The 15,961-nt window shown below is 42.0% G+C and overlaps 1 protein-coding gene across 3 annotated transcripts in view; it reads left to right on the top strand.

Moving 5' to 3' along the window:
- Nucleotides 1-5,872: 5,872 nt before the first annotated feature.
- LOC309362284 (ubiquitin carboxyl-terminal hydrolase 12-like) overlaps nt 5,873-15,961 on the top strand; it is a 49,153-nt gene continuing 39,064 nt past the window's right edge. Inside the window, exon 1 of one of the 3 annotated variants that reach the window (XM_081897923.1) lies at nt 5,873-6,266. Coding sequence is in view for 2 of the 3 variants with exons in the window: in XM_081897920.1 (XP_081754046.1) it covers nt 6,264-6,266 (3 nt within the window). In the remaining variant the exon portion in view is untranslated. The remainder of the gene's footprint in view (nt 6,267-15,961) is intronic. The other 2 variants (XM_081897920.1, XM_081897921.1) reach the window with 2 other exon arrangements.

Raw genomic sequence — 15,961 nt, 5'->3', positions numbered from 1 at the left:
CCTTACCCCATATGTGCCCACTTGACTGCTTCAATCTGCAGAATTGGCACTACTACAGGTGCCACATAATACCTGCACAGCATTTTAAAAACTCAATTTTTTACTGTGGCAGCAACGGCACTTTGTGACTCCCTGCCTATGGATAGCAGGCAGTCACTGTTATTATATTCTTTTCCATGCCTGCTAAAGTCATTCTTATTTAGACAAGCCTGTACAGATGGTTAGAAGGTTTGTATAATATATTTTAGTCTGTTCTATTGTGGTATTATTAGCTTTCTGTATGTTTTAATTTATGGTTGTAAACAATTTAGCAATGATTTTATTATTTTCTCTGTTTTGTAAACCAGGCTGGCACTGCAAATAAATCAATAAATCAATAAAAAATATACACATTTTTGCAAAGCTATTTTGTCTAACATGCTACATTTTTTATATGTTATTTTGAACGATGCATGTATTTCTATATATTCTCTGACCTAATACGTGTGTTGTTCTACACATTACTGGGCTGGAGCATTGCATTTCAAAATACAGTGTGCGTTATTGAAGGACAGCTGCACATGGGTTTGTATTTTGTTTTAGCAAGTGTGAATTAGACAGGTTCGGTTTAAATGTGAACTGAGATTCTCTCCTGTGCTTAGCTGTATCGAGTGTTAGTCAAGCCACTGAAATTAATGAACACAACTGACTTAATTTTCTTAGATCTACTCTCAGTTAAGACTCAGTTGGCTACAATTTTGCTTCCCCAGTTACCAACCCAGAAGCTAGAGCAGGGGTAGGCAATGAGGTGCCCTCTAGATGTTATTTGGCTGCATCTCCTATCATCCCTGACCATTGGGCATGCTGCCTAGGACTGATAGGAGTTGGAATCAAACAATATTTGGGGGGAATGCACTACATTGACTGTCCCTGGGCAGTAGGAAAGTATAGCGGGAGTTGCACTCGTAGCAAAAAGGTCTGCAAGTAGCCTCTTTTGAGAAGAGCTAGTGAATGCTTGGTTCATGAGCCTTCACACATACACACCCCAAGTGCTGAGTGCAGCTTCAGTAACACAGCTGCTGGCCCAGGAGGGATAAAGTATCAGTACTGATCCCATTGCCCCATATAATTTTTGATATCTGTGATATTCAGGGGTTTTGTTTGTTTGTTTATAAACTGGACTTGTTTTTATGTATTTTAATTCTCATATCTGTAAACTGCTTTGAGATTACGTTGCTAATGGCAAGTGATACATAAATATTATTAAATACAAAGTACTGTAAATCAAATCGAATCGAATTGTCTAAGGCTTCAGCCACAGAGTGAAAACCAAAAAAAGAACATTCCTTGATTAAATGGTAGGATTGTAAACAAGTAACAAGTTTGGAATGTTTGAAAGAACATAGGAAATACCCTGATGGAAGGGAGTTTTTTAGTCATTAGTATTAGCACTAGATTTCAATTCAATTCAATTATGAATTGCTTCTCATAAAACACCCTGAAGTGATTTTACAATAAAATCACACATTAAACAATTTCTAGTAGCAACACATTGGGATAAAAATATTCCCTTAAAAGTCTTTTTGGAAAATTGAAGGTTCAAAGGTTATTTAACCAAAGGTTATTAAACTTGTGAGACTGGTAGCCTCTGTGCTTGCAGAAAACTCAAAAACACAACGAAGAGTCTTGTGGCACATTAAGAACTAGAACATTTTATGATGGCTGTGGACTAAAACTCGTGCTGCGCTATGATCTGCAGTTTTCTGATATATTATGCCCACATGAATGTAGGGTTAGGGGGGATGTAGACAATGGAGTTAAATGGCAATAAAATTGGAAATATCAGTCTCACAATTCAGTTAGAGCTTAGATGAACTTTCCTCAACCCAATACCATTCAAATGCTGTTGGATTGCAACTCCTATCACCTCCGATTGTTGCATGCTGGCTAGGGCTGATGGGAGTTAGAGTCCAACAGCATAAACTAGAGGGCATCAGGCTGGAGTAGGCTGGCTTAAATGTATGGTGCCACTTTTATTCAGCAATGCTAAAACGATTGCGATATCATGAATTATTGCCACTGTGGTCATTTTGCGTGCATCTAATAAAATTTCCACAGAAGTGACCTGCTTCACTGCAGCAGGTCAAGGGACTTACTGTTAGTGGACCCCCTGCTGAGGAGCAACCATCCACAGATGCCCAACTATGCTCGCTTGTGGTACCAACTCCAATTTCCATTTAATTCCAGTCTTATATCGCCCACTTTCAAATGTATTTGCTCAGTGGGCAGGACACACATGCATGAATGGTGGGGGTGGTGTCTGCCCCCATTTCCCTGACACACATTATTTAAGCAGAGTTATAATGCCCAGATAGGGCTACAATATAGAACTGAAGGGTGTTCCAAGTGTTAATGAGTAGAAAAGCAGATTGCCTGTGGCTGGAATACGAAGATGAACTTATCCACATTTACCTTTTGCCTCACTCTTACCACACTTTAATCCTCTGTGCTCAAATGTGGGTTCCTCTCCAACTTTCCCTGTGGAAATATACACTTTAAACTGAAGTGAAACCAAACAGCAATTTGGGGTTTCCGTGGACTGCTGTTTGCTCCAATTGAGCTTTTAAGAGCAGCTTTTTGTGGGGAAAGCTGTGGGGTAAACAAAACAATACAAAAACAAAAGCACTCAGACATGGAGCTTTTAAATGTGGACCATGCCTAGAAAGAGCAGAGGAAAGGTAAGTGTGGATAGGCCTGAGAGATTAACATTTCCGCTCCTAGTTCTTGCTGACATGATTAACAGAAATCCCTTTAGCCTCTCTGTTCTCCTGCTTGTGCCTCTGTGCAGCTCTGTTCTGCAAATACAATAGTCTTGTTCCAGTGCAATTTAATTGCAATTGTTAAAAATACACTGAGAGCCTCAAGTGTAAAGCAGTATAAAATGTTATTTTTGGAGTTCTATTGTTGCTTGAGGCTGCCTGGGTGCCAAGCAAAATATAACTAAAAACACATTTTTAAATCCACAGCCAAAAGCAACACAGACTCTAATGATGATGAAATGCTCTGCAAACACAACTAGAAAAACTTCTCCCACAGCTGCCACCCCCTTCCACCAATGCAGATATTTAAAGAAAGGCTGCAATTCTATTAGGAACCCTGGCCCACTGCAATCAATGAGACTCTCTGAAGAACATGAGCAGCCCCCTGTTGGATCATGTCCACGTCCCATCTAGTCCAGCAACCTGTTCTCATAGTGGCCAACCAGGTGCCCATGGGAAACACTCAAGCAGGACCAGAGCATAACATCACACTCCGCACCTGTGATTCCCCAGCAACTGGTAGTCGGAAGTATATTGACTCCAAAAGTGGAGGTACACCATACCCATTGTGGCTAGTAGCCATTGATAATCATATCCTCCATTTTGAAGCCATCTAAGTTGATCTTCCATTTCAACGTGGCTAGGATTAGGCGTCAAAGAGAAAGTGGGGGATATCTAGTGCTGTGTCTGTTAAAAACTCAGTAGGGCCTGCCACCTCTGCTCACATTGCTCACCAACCCTGCCTTCCTGCCACACACCCCAAGCTCCATAACCTTTGCTAACCCCCTCCCTGTACACCTCGCCCCAAAGCCCTTCCCTTACAGCTTACCCCCGAAACCCTCCCCTCCCTCCTAGATAAGAATATAAGGGCCTGCTGGATCAGGCCATTGGTCCATCTGGTCCAGAATCCTGTCCTCACAGTGGCCAACCATATACCCTAAGCAGGGCACAAGAGCACCCTCCCCTCCCATGGTTTTTTGCAGCAGGTATTCAGAAGCATTACTGCATCCATCTGTGGAGTTCACACAGCCCGTTCTCCCATCCCTCGCAGTTTCCACAACCCCACTCCCTGTCCCCTCATAGCTTGCTCCATCTATGCTCATTCCTGTTCATTCCCCACTCCCATCCCTGAGGCTTTCTCCTCTTGGCCGAGGTGCCGGCAGGATGAAGGGGAGAAACACTTTGTCGTCATCACCCCTGTTATATTCTGGTGGACCAGAACATAACAGGATTTGCAGATACCCTCACTTCACCTTGCTGTTGCATATCCCTGAGATACTGGTGGCCTTGTAGTGGTTGGAGATAGTTCCTTCTTGCTGATTTTGCAGCTGGCACTGACATGGAGGAAAGGAATAGGAGGCAGAGAGAAGGGGAAGCTGACTGAGAAAGGGGAGAATCTGTGAGGAGAGGCAGAGCTTAATCTGAATCTGGCCTTTTCCCAGTTACTCCTTCTCTCACCACCACCACCACCACGTGTTCTTCATACCTTCTCACTTTGTGTCTCTATCTCCATGTAAGCTCCCTGGAAAATGGGGTGGTGGCCATGGAGTCTCGGCTTCTCTCAACACTATTTAAGTGTATGTAAAAACAGTTTGAATTTGGGCAGAAAGGTCTTGCCACTCCCCTTGAAGCTCACCTTACCCACAGATTCACCTCAACTTCTCTGTGCCTGGGGCAGAGAAGAGCAAATGTACCCGCTTTCACCAAGTTTGGAGAGAGGGAGGTGTTCTGGCAGCGGTAAAAGTGGGGGGGGGCATGGTGGCAGGGGGTAGTATATTCCCATTTCGGCTCATTTCCATTTTGGCCAACAGTGTCTCTGAGATTTGTTTCTGAGTAGACACTCATAAGGGGATTGTCTCATGAAAATGTGATCCCTGCAGAAATGAAAGTGACCCACTTCCAAAACAATGCGGAAATGTACCATGTGCACAGTTGCAACCCCAATTTTATATACTTCAGACTAAAATGCCCAATTATACTGTAGGGCTTTTTGCAATCTTATTTGGGAGTAAGTTCCACTGAACAAAGACTTACTTCTGAGTAAGCCAGCAGAGGAATGTCCATGGGGCTTACCTCTGAGCAGATGCACACACATTTGAACTCCTAGGCTACAATGCAATTCCTTAGCAAACTTAGATGGACAGATTGATTTCAGTGCAGCCGAAGAAACTTGTTGAGCATGGAGGTGAAGGTGGGGGATGAATGCTGATTATGTCCTCAGGTAATAGGGTGGGGGAAGCCAAGATTGAATTGGGGGGTTAAGAAGAAAGGAGCTAGTGGCCTAAGTAGGTAAAGGTAAAGGTACCCCTGCCCGTACGGGCCAGTCTTGACAGACTCTGGGGTTGTGCGCCCATCTCACTTAAGAGGCCAGGGGCCAGCGCTGTCCAGAGACACTTCCGGGTCACGTGGCCAGCGCAACATCGCTGCTCTGGCGAGCCAGAGCCGCACACGGAAACGCCGTTTACCTTCCCGCTGGTAAGCGGTCCCTATTTATCTACTTGCACCCGGAGGTGCTTTCGAACTGCTAGGTTGGCAGGCGCTGGGACCGAGCAGCGGGAGCGCACCCCGCCGCAGGGATTCGAACCGCCAACCTTTTGATCGGCAAGTCCTAGGCGCTGAGGCTTTAACCCACAGCGCCACCTGCGTCCCAGTGGCCTAAGTAGAACAACCTAAATGCCTGTAAAGCCATGTACGCTGAAATATAAGAGAAAAACTTCATACATAAATGATCCACTGCAAAAGTCAGTTTTTTTTTTATTCTTCTGCCATTCCTCCAAGGGGTTGAAGATAAAGTTAATAATAATAACAAATTATTTTATTATTTATACATCGCCCATTTGGCTGAGTAAATAAGTGGGCTTCTTTACCCCCCCCCCCCAACAACAACAACAAACAACCAGCCTGTAAAGGGAAGGCAAAGAAAGACTGAATGGCCCACGGTCACCCAGTGAGCTTCGTGGCTGCACTGGGAAATCGAATACATCGCTTCCTTTAAAAACCGCGAGGACCTAGCACGAGGAGGGAACCTGTGGCCCGCCATGTGCCGATGGATTTCAGCTCCCACCAGCCCGTCTGCAAGGCCAGTGGTCGTGGTTGGAAACAACATAAAAACATAAAAAACATAAAAACAAACAACCCTGTACAGTATATAGGACCATGGCTTAAGCTTAATAGTTAATCAGTCCGCCTGTAAACGGAGGCGCGAGTGGAAATGGAAAGGCGGAATACAAGCAAGCGAAGTAGATGCAGGATGAGTTTCTCCTGTTCCCACAAGGAGGTGCGGGGAGGTGGGAACGGGACGCCGGAACTTACGGTATATTTCGGACTTGTGGAAGGGACGCCGGAGCCATTTGGGCGAAGAACGCGTGGCTACCCGGAGCGCTTCAGCGGGTGCTCTAGTGACGGCGGGAACCACCATGGCGGGTGGATGGTAATGCCGGTGACGGTCCGAAAACTCGCCTTACCATGGTAAGGGGTGGAGAATGGGCTCCAACCCCCCCTCTGTCTCACAGGGGGATTCTACCCCATAGGAGCTCCCCTTCTCCTCCCCGCCCCCTGTCAGCACTCTTCTCCCTCCCTCTCCAAGCATGACTCCCCTTCTTAAATTGGCCGGGATAGAAACTGGAGAGGGCAATAAGTAGGTGGGTAAACAAATAAAATAAATGAAAGCCCTGCCCTGTAGGACTACGGCGACCAACTTTTAAACACTCCGCGTCCTCCGAATTCTGTTGTCCCGCGTGTGTTTTGAGCACATGCAGAGTTCTTCTCCACTTCCTCCCGACACCCGCTAAAGGGAAGCATCAGCTTTTTCTTTTTTAAAAGAAACGACTGTGCATCCAACTAAGTTGGGTGGGTATTAAGTAGACCCATTGAAATCATAGCCATGTCTGAATCTCAGTGGGTACGTTTTGAGTGGAACTTAGTTGGGTGCAGCCCAAAGTGTGTAGCTGTTAGCACGTGTGCATAGTTGTTCCTCCACTTCCTGGCACACCTGTCCCACACTGCCTCATGAAGAAAGAACAGCATCCATTTCAAAAGGATGAAGTTGATTTTTTTTTTTTAAATGTTTAAACGGTCTCCCTTCCCAAGAGTGACACATTTGAAAATAGGAGGGAATATTATCAAACATGTTTTTTTGTGTGCATCTCTGTGTTTGTTTTCTGGCTTTACATCCTCCCATTTTTGCAGCTGAGAATAAAATTCTACCTACTTCTTCCTAGCAATACCACCCGTCTGCACCTTTCATATCAAACTGGCTTGCCAAGATTTTACCTCTGAAAGTTTGCTTCAAGAAGATATCTCTCACCTTTTTGCCCTAGCTCTTGTAAACCTTCCTTCCCCCCGTAGTTAATATCACCCCTTATCCCAAGGCTATTTCATGTACAAAACATTTATGTGTAGGAAATGGTGTGAAACAAGTCTGTGCATTTGTCATCTATGGGGATCATGCATTTATTCATTGAATTATCTTTATGCGTGGAGCGCAGCTGCAATGGGAGTTTGCAGCCTGGATGTGGAGGTTCAGTGAATTACAAATAACTGACAAAAGGGTTTCTAACATACTTTTCTCCACTTAATTGTTTTCTGGGTAGGACTTGCTGGATATGTGAAGCAGGAAGCTGAAGGTAGAGGTCTAATTTCTGGAAAGAGTGGAAGAGATTGCATTTTTTTTTCTTTTTCCTCATCTTCCTATCTTTTGCTGAAAGCTGGGTTTTTTTGTGTTTTTTTGCCAAATCAGAACTCACTGGTTCCTTCTTTCCCTTTCTCTGTGCAATCCGCAATGGATATTGTACCTTTAGGTTGCATCAATATCCCTTTTCCAACCTTTGTTTTGTATAGCATCCTCCTTTCTCCTAGATACTTTCCACGCCAAACTTTCTCCAGTAAATATCAGAAGTTCCTACTTGGTGTTTTTGTTCTCTTCTTTTTAGGTACCTGTCTTAATCTTATTTATTGCATTTATATCCCAATTTGCTTCCATTGTGGAACTTGGGGCAGTGTTGTGCGTCATGTTTCCAGGGAATCCAAGCATTGACCAGCAAGGCTGCCGTATCCTGTATCTTCAGTCCATGCATCATTATTCAATGTGTACCCATTCTCCTGGACTCTTTCCACACTGCTTTTGTTCTTTCATGTGTTTCTTACCTACATTTGCCTCTGGAACCCTGTTGGGGATGAAACAGGTATGGGAAAAGTCAGGGAAAGAGAAGGATTAAAGAACTGCTGTTCTCTATTGCAAAGTTTCTCCTGTTTCATCTTTCTTTTTTGCAATGGTGTGGGGGGGGGGCATCAACAGAGTAATATAGCTTAACATATAATTAGGCCCTCACGATACTTCCCGGAAACTTTATTGCACCTGCCCTTTGTAGTCATACCCTGGAACACGTAGGAACCTGTGGCCATTCATATGTTGCTGGATTACATCCCCAGTCATCCCTGACCACTGGCCATGCTGGCTGGGGCTGTTGGGAGCTGGAGTCCAGCAAAAGCTGGGTTTCTCATCAATTCCCTTGAAAGTTCTCCTTCCAGGTTCTCTTTCGAGCTTGTGTCATCTTCAGTTATTCCAGATCTTTCTCCTCCTGTGAGGTGGCTTTTCATAGCTGATGTGGTCTGACCAAGGCAGAATAAAGTGGTAGTATTACTTCTCTTCATCAAGACACTAGACTTCTGCTGATGCAGTCTAGAATAGCATTAGCTTTTTTTGCTGCTGCATCACACTGTAGACTCATGTTAAACGTGTGGTCTACTAAGACCTCCAGATCCTTTTCACATGTACTACTGGCAAGCCAAGTGTCCTCCATCTTATCTTTGTGCAGCTGGTTATTCCTGCCTAAGTGCAGAAGATGACGTATGTCCCTACTGAAATTTATTTTGTTCATTTTAGCCCAGTTCTCCAATCTGTTAAGGTCATTGCATCCTGTTTCTTTCTTCAGCTGCATTAGCTACCCCTCCCAGTTTAGTGTCATCTGCAATTTGGATCAGCATCGCCTCAGTTCTTTCACCCAACTCATTTAGATAGACATTGAACAAAAACGGACCCAGGACAGAATCCTACAATACTCAACTTGTCCCTGTTTTCCAGGATAACAACGAATAACTAGTAAGCACTCTTTGGATTCAGACACTCAGCCAGCTACAAATTCACCTAAAAGTTACCTTGTCCAGTCTATATTTTACCAGTTTCTCCACAAGAATATCATGGGGGACTTTGTCAAGAGCCTTACTGAAATCAAGATACGCCACATTCACAGCTTGTAACTCTATCAAATAAAGAAATGATATTTGTCAGGCCTGACTTGTTTTTGAGAAACCCATGCTGGGTTTTAATAATCACATCATCCTTTTCTAAGTGCTCACAGATCAATTATTTAATAAGCTGTTCTAGGACCTTTCCTTCTATCAATAAGCTCACTAGTTGGTAGTTATCTGGGACTTCTTCCTCTCCCTTTTGAAGATGGGGACAACTTTTTGCCCACCTCCTGCCTGCAGGAACCTCATCTTTTCTAGAATTCTCAAAGGTTATAGAACAGAGGTTCTGAGATTACATGTGGAAGCACCTTTAGTACCCTTGGATGCATCTCATCAGGTCTTTATCTCCATTGTGGAATAGAAATGTGATAATAATAATAATAATAATACTTGACATTAAGTTGCCTTAAATATACATGACCAGAGCACTTGCATGCACTGCCACAATTAAGCATAGCAGATGGAGGGTGGGAGAACAGTAAATCTGAAGAAGTATTGGTACAGATGGGACAAAGGTGGCATGCTCATATCTCGATACTCCCTCCCCAAGGAGTCATGCTCTACCCATCTCCCATTTCCATCCATGCTTTGAACGTTCTCCAGCTCCAGTGTAATTATGTGCTCTTGAAGCCCACTTTGCTTCCAAAGCAAAGTACTTTCTATCTGTAGCTCTTGGCTGCATCTGTTCTTGCAATAGCCTGACAACCTTCCCCAGTGCCCTCCAGTTCCTAGTGCCCTCCAGATGTTTTGGGCTGCAATTCCTGTCGGCTCCAGCCAACTGAAATGGAGAGTTGCAGTCTAAAAGTTTCCACATTTGTGAAATAGTCCACTATAAGGGGAAATGCCTAGCACCATGTTGCCCTTGATTAATTGTCAACTGGGTCACTTGCCAGAAGACTTATCCACCATGCATGAATTCTTGAATGTGGGGTGGAATGTTTAATTTCTTCTTAATTTTGAGATATAAATATGGATATGCTGTTGTTAGGGTGTCTAATAAGTCACATGAATTAATTTTGCTGGGCATAACTTTTCAGTGATTTTGCCATATTTTTATTATTATTTTTGGTCCCAGATGGATATTTTGCTTAGGAGAATGTAGTTATCTTTGTTTTATAAATACACACCCCTCAATCCATATCCTTTTGAATTTTACCAGAAAAGTGAATAACTGCGCTGGCTATACATTTTATAATGAAAGACATTATTGATGATTATTTTACTTGCTGTATTTATGGACCATCCTTCCACCATAACTGCCCCAATGTGGTTTTACAAAAAAGAAAAGGAGATTTCAAAACAGTTCACGCAATTACAGTCTTAAAAATAAATCTAGCAATCATTTGGCAAAAATAGCAGCAGTCAAATAGGAATAACAGCAGGAGAGTCAAAACAGAGTGTCAGAACAAGTAACAGTACAATAATAACTATTAATTTCATTTCTGAAGGCAAAAAAATAGAGAAGAGAATTGCATGTCACAGAATGCCCCATTTCTTGCTTAGGTAGGCAGCCTGTTGTTCCTAATTTCAAAAGCCTTCAGCAAGCAGTCAGTTCAGATCTCTTGCAAGAGTAATCTGCCCCATGTCCAATATCTTGCACGGTGTGAAGGCTTAGGTGGGGGAGAGAGATAGCGAAATGTCAGAAAAAGAGAAAAGGGATTGGATGGGAGAAAGAAAGAAAGAAAGAGGGGCAGACACATACTTTGCATGGTGTTCTAGACCACTGCTTGCTTTGGTCCTACCCAGCATGTAGCCCTTGACAGATTACCTCGAGCCCTGGTTTCTTGGAAATGAGCAGCATGTTGTGCACACTGCCCGGTTGCTCTTGCTTCATTTCTCCCTTGGCACAAGCACAAAAAACAATCATGACAAACAAGCATGACTCCCTACCACATCTGAGCCAAAGATTGTGGTGTCTCCAATATAAGTGAGTATTCATAAGCCAATAACAAGCCATTTTTAAAGCTGGCTAGTGCTCATAGCTTTTAAAAGAGAAAGACCTGTGATTCAGATGTTTTAAGAAGTGAAGCTTAATTGCAGTGTCCTAGTCTCTTCTTCCACTGACTATGGGATAGGAATGAAGGAGGAATGATCAGGTAAGGAGCAGGAGTTGATTAAGAACCTAAGAACAGTCCTGCAGGATCTGGCCAAGCTGTCATTCTAGTCCAGCATCCTGTTCTTACAGTAACCAGCTAGATGCTTGTGGGAAACCAGCAAGCACAAGAGCCCTCTCCCTTCCTGTGGTTTCCAACAACTTCTATTCATGAGCATTGCTGCCTCCAGCAATGGAGGGAGAACGTAGCCATCATGACAGTTCTTGATGCTCAGAAGATCGCTTCACAGGAGAAGGACAAGCATGATCCAGTCTATGCTCTGTGTACAGGAGTGGAATGCCTGCAGTTCTTCACATGTGGGAGATAATGGTTCAGTGGCTGGGCAAATTGGCTCACAGAGCTACATTCCAGGGTTTGACTTTAGTGAAAAACTATTGACCTTTATTGAACAATGATAATACAGTGGTGCCTCGCAAGACGAAAATAATCCGTTCCGCGAGTCTCTTCGTCTTGCTGTTTTTTCGTCTTGCGAAGCAAGCCCATTAGCGGATTAGCGCTATTAGCGGCTTAGCGGGCTTAGCGGATCAGCTGATAAGCGGCTTAGCGGATCAGCTGATAAGCGGCTTAGCGGATCAGCTGATAAGCGGCTTAGCGGCTTGGGAAAAGGGGGGGAGGGAAAAAAACCCACAGGAACTCGCAAGACATTTTTGTCTTGCGAAGCAAGCCCATAGGAAACTGGTTTTGCGAAGCAACCTCCAAAACGGAAAACCCTTTCGTCTAGCGGGTTTTCCGTCTTGCGAGGCATTCGTCTTGCGGGGCACCACTGTAAATTATTTACATTGATTTTGTCACAAAGATTTTAAAAGTTTTTTTAAAAATTCATTCATCATGATCAATGTGGCTATTGGCCAAGAGACGTCGCCTGGAACACATTATCTATTTTGGAATATCTGAATTGCCACAGTGAGAAGCAAGCTGCTTTGATATTTTGGAATGCAGGAAAAGCCTTTGACAATGTGAATTGGGTATTCTTGTTTAGAGTATAGCAAGAAATGAACTTGGGAGATAACTTTATTAAATGGATAATACCTATTTATACATCACAGAAGGCCCAGATAATTGTTAATGGAGAACTGATAAAACCATGCAAAATATAGAAGGGGACAAGGCAAGGGTGTCCATGGTTCCCACTGCTTTTCATTTTGGTCATGGTAGTCTTGCTAAGAGACATTACACAATATGAGAGAATGATGAGAGTAAAGATCCAAAAAGAAACTTATAAGTAACAGGCATTTGATGGAAACTTGATGTTAGTTCTGGAAAATCTGCTACAGGGAGTAGAGATTCTTATGGATAAACTAATTTTGATATGTTACCAGGCTTTAAGGTTAATCACCAGAAAATGAAAATGTTAATAAAGAATATGACAACAGAAGATCAGAAGGTTTTGTTGAAGAAACCAGGGCTCCAAATTGGGAAAAAGTAAAATATTTGGATGTTGTTATGTCAAATGTCAAATTGTATGTTGTTTCAAAATAATTATGTTAAGACATGGGCTGAAATTTTGAAAAATATGTCAAGGCGGGAAGCTAAAAATGGTTAGAATCTCAGTGATAAAGATGAATGTTTTGCCTAGAACAGGGGTGTCAAACTCAAATTCATCGGCGGCCGCATCAGCAGTTTGGTCACCCTCAAAGGGCCGGTTGTATCTGTAGGACTATGTGTCCACTCTTTATTATCATAAAATTTTAAGCAGAATAATAAGCAGACCCCCCTCCCCCCATACATCATATGTACTTACAGTACAGGAGAGAAGGGTTCAGGCAGCCGTTGGATCTGTCACATCGCAGGATGGCATGTGCTCAATATAAAAACAAGTGGAGGTTTCCTGAATGTATGACGCCGCTAGAGGGCAGACGTTCTCTGGCTTGTAGGCTGCCGTGCATGCGCTGAAGAGGCGGCTTTCTTGTGTCAAAAAAAAAAGCGAGAAGAAAAGGTGAAGGCTGGTGGCAGGCGGCGGCTAAACGGGCCACATGACGAGGTCTGGCGGGCCGGATTCGGCCCGCGGGCCTTGTGTTTGACACCTGTGGCCTAGAATGATGCCTTTATTTCAAACAATACCTATTTTGACTAATGATTTCTGTTTAAACAATGACAGAAAGATTAATCTAAGTTTTTATTTCAGGAGAAAAAACCACGAGTTAAAATCAAAGTATTGCAAGATGCAAAGGATTGGGTTTACCTGATTTGAAATTGTACTTTGCAGCTTGTTGCTTAGGGTGGAAGAAGGAATGGCTGACATTGAGAAATAAGAGATTTTTGGAACTAGAAGGATGTGAGTTGAGGTTTGGATGCCATGGATATTTGTGGTACGTTAAAGTTAAAAGTTAATGTGGATTTCAAAAATCCACATTAGATGTGCCTTATTAAGAATCTGGAATAGAAATAAACCTAGGTTATGTACAAAGACATTGTTATGGATTTCACCACAAGAAGCCTTTATAGAAAAGAGGTGACAGGCAAAGAGAAATGGTTAACCTATCAAGACTTCTTAAGAGTGGAACCAAGGAGATGGTAAAATTAAAACAAGGGAACTTTTAGCACTGGAAGGTGATAGCTTCCAGTGGTTTTCTCATCTACAACTAATGGAGAATCAAGCTGGATAAAAAGACTTTGGTGTAGAACAAAAAAACAGTTGTGTACAAATGATGAACATGTTGCAAAAATGTATAAACTTTGGTTGAAATTGAAATTTAATCTAATACTTGATTAAATGTGGAATTTTTGGGGTTGTAATAGATGGAACATATGTGGATGAAAGTGCTAAGATTTACATTGTATTATGGTCTTAAAGATTTTTTAAATATAATGATGTATCAATGGTATACCGTCCTACCTTGATTTTCTAACAGGATGTGTTCCGGAAATCTGTCCAACTTCCGAAACATTTGGAAACCAAGGCACGGCTTCTGATTGGCCACAGGAGTGTCCTGCAGTCAATTGGAAGCCGTGCCGGACGTTCAGCTTCCGAGGCAAAGCTCGCAAACTGGAACACCTACTTCTAGGTTTGTGATGTTTGAGTTCCGAGTTGTTTGTGAACTAAGTTGTTTGAAAACCAAAGTACAGTGGTACCTCGATTTATGAACTTAATCCATTCTGGAAGTCAATTCTTAAACCAAAACCGTTCTTAAACCAAGGCGCACTTTCCCTAATGAGGCCTCCTGCCGTTGGTGCTCTTCCACCATTCAGATTCCATTCTTAGACCGAGGTAAAATTCTCAAACCAAGACACTATTTCCGGTTTTGCAGAGTTTGTAAACCAAATCGTTAAACCGGACTGTTCTTAAACTGAGGTACCACTGTACGACTCTATAACTCTGGCAGTTATTCGGAATGTATAAAGATGTTCCAAATGTTTGCTGAAAGTGTGAAAAATATGAAGGGACATATTATCATGCTTGGTGTACTTGTAAAAAAGCTAAGAAATATTGGATACAAATTTAGAGGTTTTTAAAGGTTAAAATTCAATTGAAGCCAGAATTTTTCCTGCTAAGAATAATGAAAATACAATTAGAAAAGGACCGTGAAACATTATTTCAATATATGATTACAGCAATGAGATATTCACAAAGATTCATCACTACCTACTATGGAGGAATAGTTGTTAAAATTATTGGACTTAGTTCAGATGGTGAAGTTGATGTGTTTAATTAGAGAAAAATCATTGTTGAAATTTACTAAAGATTGTTATAGATTTTTGGCGTGAAAAGAAAATGAGCATGTGATATCTGGGTTTGAGGATTGAAGAAATTAGTGGTCTACAGGAAGTGGAATAATTGGGTGGATCCACTTGGAGTGGATGTTTTGATTAATTCTCTCTATATAGCTGACAGGCAAAAATGGGAAATTATTCTTTTTTCTTTTCTTTTTTCTTTGTGTTTTTATTTAGATTAGTTTTTTTATCTTTAAAATTCTAAAAAGATATTGGATATACGGTATTAATTTTTGTATATCTTTTTTCAAACTTCAATAAAACCTCTTGGGAAAAATAACATGTTAGCAGTCTTTATTCTAGATTTACATCTGTGCTGAAAGAGAGGAGAAGCCAGAATATTTAGGATGGTTATCACCTAATTAAACGGAGAAGTGACTTATCCCATGAGTTTTAGTTGAGTAATTATTAAATTTCCATATGGAAGAAAACAATATTTTGGAAAGAGAATAGGGAAATTGTTCTTGAACAGTAGGCTTCAACCTTTTCAGACCTAGGACCCACTTTTAACCCAAGCATGCATTTGAGGACCCATTTATTAATCTTTAACCATATATTTGTATGCTGGTAGTGCTCCTGTTGCAACCCTTCTTGGATCAGGACCACCAGTTGAATATCAGTGTTCTAGATGATGCATGAAGCATTGCATCCTGCATGGGAGATAAAGGAGGCGTTCTCCTTAAGATGGTACATGTCCTCTTCGGTGTTTGTAATTATACAAGCAATAGAAATTAAAGGTAACATGTTTTAAAAAACCATTTTGGGGCATTTTTTCATCAGTCATAAGTTTTAAATTGCTTTGTCTTAACATACTAAGGCTGCAGTCCTATATACTCACTTTCCTTACTTCTTCCCAGACATACAAATAATTAAGCTGTGAATTTTGCTGCTGTAATTAGCTGCTTTGTTTTAAACTATGCATTTCTTTTTGAAGACTTTTGTCTGTAAATACTTTCTGGGACTCTTTAAATCGTTGAAGTGAAAATAGACTGACAAAACCCAACATTTTACTCAAGGCCATGTTCACACATAGAATCATAGCACTATGCCATAAAGGAGGTGTAAGGAACCTCAAGCTCGGGGGCTAAA

Source organism: Podarcis melisellensis (genome assembly GCF_964234715.1).
Source record: "Podarcis melisellensis genome assembly, chromosome: Z".
NCBI classification, from domain to species: Eukaryota; Metazoa; Chordata; class Lepidosauria; order Squamata; family Lacertidae; genus Podarcis; species Podarcis melisellensis.
Note: the sequence above shows the minus strand (reverse complement) of the source record. Positions and strands in the feature narration are given on the sequence as shown.